This window comes from Drosophila mojavensis, unplaced genomic scaffold (genome assembly GCF_018153725.1).
Source record: "Drosophila mojavensis isolate 15081-1352.22 unplaced genomic scaffold, ASM1815372v1 contig_277, whole genome shotgun sequence".
Classification (NCBI taxonomy): domain Eukaryota; kingdom Metazoa; phylum Arthropoda; class Insecta; order Diptera; family Drosophilidae; genus Drosophila; species Drosophila mojavensis.
Window position 1 is genome coordinate 2,314,188 of NW_025318822.1, and position 6,988 is coordinate 2,321,175.

At 43.7% G+C, this 6,988-nt stretch overlaps 1 protein-coding gene across 1 annotated transcript in view; it reads right to left on the bottom strand.

Annotated features, from left to right (window-relative positions):
* LOC6574126 (AF4/FMR2 family member lilli) overlaps window positions 1–6,491 on the bottom strand; it is a 35,975-nt gene extending 29,484 nt beyond the window's left edge. Inside the window, exon 1 of the mRNA XM_032728846.2 lies at window positions 6,069–6,491. Within this exon, the coding sequence (XP_032584737.2) occupies window positions 6,069–6,104 (36 nt within the window). The 5' untranslated portion in view covers window positions 6,105–6,491. The remainder of the gene's footprint in view (window positions 1–6,068) is intronic.
* Between the last annotated feature and the right edge of the window lie 497 nt (window positions 6,492–6,988).

Consider the following 6,988-nt stretch of genomic DNA (forward strand, 5'->3'; position numbering starts at 1 on the left):
TCTGCTCTACTTCTCGTCTGCTCTACGCCTATGTGCATCTCTGTCTAGCACATGCGTCGCCAGCCTTTGCTCCTCTGAGCATTGGCTGCGATTATTTCGGGTTATTAAACCAACCACAACAGCAACAGCAGCAAAAGCAACAACAACAATAACATGATTAACAACAACAACAGCAGCGACAGCCACTTGCAGTTTTTGAATTGCTGATTAATTTTATTGCCTTTGCCTTGTTGTAATTGTAATGATAAATTCGTTTTTTCGGTTTTTGTTTTGATCACTGGTTTCGCGTGCCGCCACTACAGCATTGCTTCTCCCCTGCTCACGCCCCTTCGCCCACACTCGCCGTCTCTCTCACACTCTCTCGCTACACGTGACGCTATGTTGGGTGGCTGGTTGTGCTTGTGCTTTGCTTTGCCTTTTGGACAATGTCTGCCAACGCCGTCTATAATTTATTAATTGTGCTCAGAACAGCGACGGCGACGGCGACGGCGACGACGGCGACGTCGGCAGTGACTGCGACGTTGTTACCGATGCCGTTACCTCTGCTGCTGCTGCTGCTGCTGCTGCTGCTGCCGTTGCCTTTTTTGTTTTGATACGCGATTTCGTGCGCCACGGCGTATGAATGGCAAGTGGTTAAGGAGGTGGGCGTGGGCCTCGAAACGAGTTGCAGTTGCAGTTGCGACGCCACCTCTTAGCAGCTAGCTCCTTACAGGGGCAACAGCACCAACAACAACAACAACAACAACAGTAACAGCAACAATGGAACAGCTGTTAAGTATCGCACTGCCACAACAGAAGGCTGGCAAATGAGGTTATGTTTGCATAGCAGCCAAATCATGATTAATGTAACATGCAACAACGGCGCCAGTTGGACCTCTGCTTGAAGCTGGCCATGTATTAAATAATATTCTCCTATAATGTCAAAAAACTCGATCGACCTCAGTAGCAACACGACCGAGAGTAAAGCAAATAACTAATATATTTAAAATTCAAGGTCTTAGATCTTATTGGTTCGCTAAACTTAGCTTCATCCGCATGTCAAATAGTCAGATGTGTGCATGAAGATTTACTCTATAAGTTAGTTATGCTTTTATATTATCTCCAATCTCAAAATAAATAAATAGAATGTTTATGTTCCTTAGTCCTTAAAAGTTATGCCTATGCGTTGGCATAGAGAGTTATAATATTTATCAATAGGAATGATTGAAAAATTGTCTAATATCAATAAAATGGTATTGTTGACCATGGTCTTTTCGGCTCAATCACTTTTAAGCTGTTCGTATCGAGTCAATAACTTGGTGGGTTCGATTTGTCATTTAATAGAGAAACAAAATTACGTATGGGCCGGCGGTTCGTTCGATTCGGTTTCGTTTGACAATTTGAATGGTTTTTCTCACGCTAAGCAGCGCGGCTGGCGTTGACAGCGACTGGGACAGCGACAGCGGCAGCGGCAGCGACGTCGACGACGACGTCTGTGGCGCCGGCTTGTCTTTTATTCATTCATGCCTCGGCCTCTCGTTGCTCACTCGTTTGTTTGTTTGTTTGTTTTTCATTCATATTTATTTATTTAGCTAATAATATAAGTCAAATCGAAATTATTTATGATACCGGCATCGCAATCGACGTCGACGCTGACGTCGGCGACCCGGTCACGGAACGAGGGCCAAGCCAGCTGTATGAGCTTGATTTTTTATTATTATTATCATTATTCGTTTTTTTCTGTTTTGATCGCTATGTAAATGGCTGTGAGATGATTTTTATTGTTTTATTGCTCTTGGTATTTAGCTGGGCAGCTCATTGTTGTTGTTGTTCTTGTTGATGTTGTCGTAGTATTAGTCGTAAGCTATCCGAGAGGGAATATTTCATTGACGGCAAATGCGACGGCGACGACGACTGTGGAATTCGAGCAGTGCCAATTGTTGATTGGGGGACACCCATTCAATGAGTCTGTTCAGAACAGCGAATCCAATTAGATAGCAGTTTTTAATTTCACAGGAGTTATTTATAGCTTGTGTTTCTCTTTAAAATATCTGATTTAAATTGCATTCAGAATTGCTTAGCTTTGGCTTGAGTTGACTTTATATAAATATTATATAAAACGATTATTCTAAAGCTCAGATTATTCTAAAGCTATAAACAGTACTTCACTCCCAATCAGACCAATATGTGTATCGGATTGTGCACGCTAATTGGTCCTACTACGCAAAACATCTCTTTTATTTTCTTTTCTTTTATTTCAGCGTTTTTAATCTGTTCTCTGCCTTTTCATTGAGTTTGCCGAGTGAAAAGGATTAGAGCGGCGCAAGCAATCAAAGATTGGGGAATCCCTTTTAGCTGCTATGAATTATGTACTCAAGTACCACACACACACAAACACTTGCACGTATGTACATATGTATATTTGAGCGTGTGGCAAATGCCAAAAGAATTAGCGAATGCCGAAGCGGCCTGACAACAAAGTCATTCAGAGTCATTCAGTCAGTCAGTCAGCTTGCTGCCTCTGCCGCCGTCGCCGTCGCCGTCGCCGACGACGCAACGGCAATTTTGCTTTTATGTATTTTCTCTTGATTAGAAACTGCAAAGCAAAACAAAAAACCGGAAAAAGGGTTATTTTTTATTGCTTACTTTGGCCTCCATCGCTCGACGCTGCCGTCACCATGTCTCCCACTGTGTGTCAGTGTGTGTGTGTGTGTGTGTGCGTCTGTTTGTGTGCTGTATTTTCTTCTTAACTTTTGGCGATTCGCCTTTTTTTTATTATTGTCGCCGACTGCGCCGTCGCTAACTGCGCCGCTTGCGCTGCCGTCGCTGTTGAGCTTTTAGCATTTTAAATTGACGTTTATTATGCGCATTTATTGTTGTTGCTGCTGCTTGTTTTTTTTTTTTTTTTTTTTTGGTGTACTCAACATGTTGTGCGAGTATCTCTCCTTGTTGTTGTCATCGTCTCGCGTGGCACTGCCGGCGTCGCTGTTGCTGTCGACGGCGACGTCGCTGCTCGTTTCTTTAGTTTGTTTTGGTTTTTAATTTAATCGTTTTTGTGCCCCCCGCACCGCGTCCCATTGTCGACGCTATCGTTATTGCTCTTGTTATTGTTGTTGTTGCTGCTGTTGCTGGTTATCGTTGTCGTTGTCGTTAAATGTGTTTAGCACGTGCTGCCTGACCGGCCTCTCTAGTCTCAGCTGTTGCCGTTGCTGTTGCTGTTGTTGTTGTTATTGCTGGCGCTGCTGTGGCTGTTCGTTTTGCTTTTGCCCTTTTGTGTCTGCTCTTGATGCTTATTAGCGAGTGCCATTCAATTCTCACTCCTCACTCCGTTTGCTCACTCGCTCATTCATAGTACTACTATGTACACACAAACAGGCATACGTGTGCCTTCCTTTATGTGTATGTGTGTGTGTGTGAGTGTGTTGCTGTTGCGGCAGGTTGCTACGCTTGACGCTGTCGCTGCTTAGAAACAAGTGGCCAATAAATTATGGCCGGCCGCAAAGAGCAGCCCCCCATTATTATTGCCCTTTGAAAGCCTAATGGTAAATACACATAAAACCGTTAAATGCCCTCATATGTACATGTATACTTTTTTATGTGCGTATTTGTGCGGCTGGCTAAAAAAAAACGAAGGGTTCTGCTGCGGCTGCAGCTGTTTGGTTTTTTATGGCACGGAAACTGACCTAAGCTATGCAAAATCGGGAGGCATTTGCATGAGCGACCCGGCCACAGGCACCGATAATGAAATGTGCTCCATCTCCATTGGGGTGTGAGAACTGACGGCGCGTCGTCTCCCGCCGTCGGCGTCGCAGTTGCCGTTGCCGTCTCCGTCTCCGTCGCAGTCGCAGTCGCTGTTGCTGTTCAATGCCCAAGCGCAAGTCATGCTTGTTACAATATACATACATATTTAAGCGAGCATATGTATGTGCTTATGTGTGTGTGTATGTGCACTTTGTTGTGGTTGCCTGTCACTGTGTCAAGGACAAGTGGCATCTTTGTTTATGACCACTTTAGAAATCAGCCAAGCCAACTTCCCTAATCAACTTTGTTCGCTTTATTTCAGCCGAAGTTCATTCAACTTTTGGCATATGCTTAAAGATACTTATGTACATACATATATACATATACATGTATGTATGTGCTTATCAATGTACATATGTGATTATTAACAAAATATCTAGTTCCTATATTTGATACGAATCAAGATAAGCATACTTGGACTCGAATCTATAACACATATTGAACGATTTGTCATAAATGTGATTATTGTTATCGATTTACCCTCCAACGAAATTATTGGGCTTAATTACATCAGTCAAATATCGGTGTATATTTAATCCTTAACGGTGTAGTCTACATAACTATGTGTGTATATACATGAGTATGTATGTTTGTAATATGCATAACTATGTAAGTACCCGTATTAGCATATTGACAATATTTAAATTTTTATTGGATCTTACCTATTCTTGATTTTAGGTTGATTGAGATTTTGGTTTATTTGAATTTATTTTTCATTTGACAAAGCTATTATTAACTTGGGTGTCCTACAAAGATCTTTAAAACCCACTTTTGCACTATCGTTGACCGAGAAATAGAGCGGAATGAAAGTGTGTTGTATGGGAAATTATTAAATGGAATTTTGTAGCACAAAAAGTTTTCCGAGGTGAAGTAGTTTGAAAATTATCAGTATGCTGCACTCATCATATAATATAATGGAACCCTTGGTAATTGGATAATTTCGAATAATTGTAAAATATCATTTTATCACTATCACTATATTTATGCAGCTTACTATACTATATATATATATATGTATATACAAAGATGTATATGGAATGGTATTTTTAGTTCCATATACTATGAATGTGAATATATCAGTACAAATGTTTATTCTGCCACTTTGAGTATAGGCTGAATACTACAAAATATGTCTATAATCAATCGAAAATCTTGGGAGGTGTAGAACCAAAGAATGTTATTAATGTGGACACAAAAGGATAGCCTTGGCTAATGACGATTTTCAGCTAAATAAAATATAAAGGTCGCAATCCTAACTCATTGAACTACCACTAAGTATGAGTTCGTAATACCACATATGCACATAGAGTCAAGATATAATGTTGCGTATCTGAGACTCAGATGCCGCACATGGCAAAGTTACAGATGCTGACATTTAAATGCCAATGTATGTGTGGTATACTCGTGTGGGTGTGTGCGTGTGTGTGTAGACAGTGCCTACACCCCCTGACCCCGACCCGAATTATGGCCTACCCACACACATTTGCTATCCTCCATTTGGCATTTAAATAGTCCACGCCACATCGCCCCGCAGCGCACCGCACCGCATGGTTCAGTGCAGTGCATAGCACGCACACAATGGGCGACGTATGACATTTTTGCAGTTTTTGTTTTGCTCGCCGGCTTCGGCAATGCGGTGCCACCCCCAGTTGGCGCTGGCTCGCTGGCTCGCTGGCCCCGCACAGCCCCTGAACATTCCACGGTCGCACCTCATCGAAAACTTTCATTTAATTGCTGAGAAGAACAAGCAGAAACAAGTTGAAAGAAAAGAAAAAATATTTGCCGTTGGCTTTTGTTTACATTGCTTCGATTGTGCCTCGACATGGGAATGAAGAAGCATGGGTGAATGGTGAATGGCGAACGAATGGAGGAATGAGCATGCGAATTGATAGTGATGTTGACTGCGACGGCGACGGCGGCGGCGACGGCAACAGCGACGTCAACAGCGACTATGCGTGTCTGCCTGCTGAGTGGCTACGTGATGCGTGCCAACGTCTGTTCCTCTTCCACTTTGCCCCCACCCCTCCTCCACCGCCCTGGCCGAGCAGCTGTGCCCATTGGCATTCCCCAAATGGCTTTTCAATTGCCTCGACCGGTAAACGCACACCAACGAAGAAGCGCAGACAAAGCGTAAACGCTGCTGAAGCTCAATAATCAAAACAAAAGAACTGAACTATCGCATCATTATCATCAGTGAGGCAAAAGCTACTCCTTCTAGGGTTAGGGTCGCTTGCTGTTTATATGCGTGTGTGTGTGTGTGATCATTGACTAAGGATCAGGTTACTCACGTTGCTCGCTTCGGTCCACATTTTCATTGTTTTCATTGCAAGTAATCGAGGGAATTCCTTGACTGTAATAATTCTTTTGATTTTTGGCGCCTTTTTTAGCTGCTTCTCTTGTTATCGGTGTTGTTGTTGTTGTTGATAGATTAGCTGATTGGGGCAGCAGGTGCAGCAGGTCCCTCTAGTGTGGCCTCTGCTGCTGCAGTTGGTAGTAACAGTTCCACATTTTGAATGCACAACTAACCGAACAACGCTCGAAATGAAAAATGTTCTTTGAAATTTCGCACTGGGCGCGTAAATTAAATTTAAGTAATTCGCTTTAGCTTTGGCGCTTTATCAGAATTTTACGTATTTTTTGTCGTTGGCCGCGTTGTAGTCGTCGTAGTTGTCGTTGTCGGTGTCGCTGTGTTGTCTTGTTGTGCGAAGTGCAGAGTTCGTACTGAATTGCTTTGGACCAGGCCAACAAGCAGTCAGGCAAAGCAGGCAAGTCAGCCAGCCAACTAGTCAGCCAGTGTTGCCCTCGTGCCGAGCCGAATCAAATAGCGAGCAGCGAGCGACGAGCCTCAAACTCGTCGGCAACCCTGTCACATGCGCACATTAGTTGTTGCTGTTGCTGCTGCTGTTGCTGTGATTATTGTTGTTGCCTTCTCTGCCTGTGAATTTTCCGATTCGCCTTTTCAGTTGCTCCGTGGAAAGCTGCCAGGCGGGCCACACCAGCTGCCAGGCTGCCAGGGAGCGTGCGTGCGGCAACGCAGCCACTAAACCCAAACCCAGGCTCGAGCCCAAACCCAAACCCAAAACATCACATGGAGCATGGAGCGCAGTGCAGGCATGACTCTAGCTCTGGCTATGGCTATGACTCTGACTATGGCTCTAGCTCGTACATTATGAGTCGATAGGACCTCCCCTTCCCCACCCATCCCTAC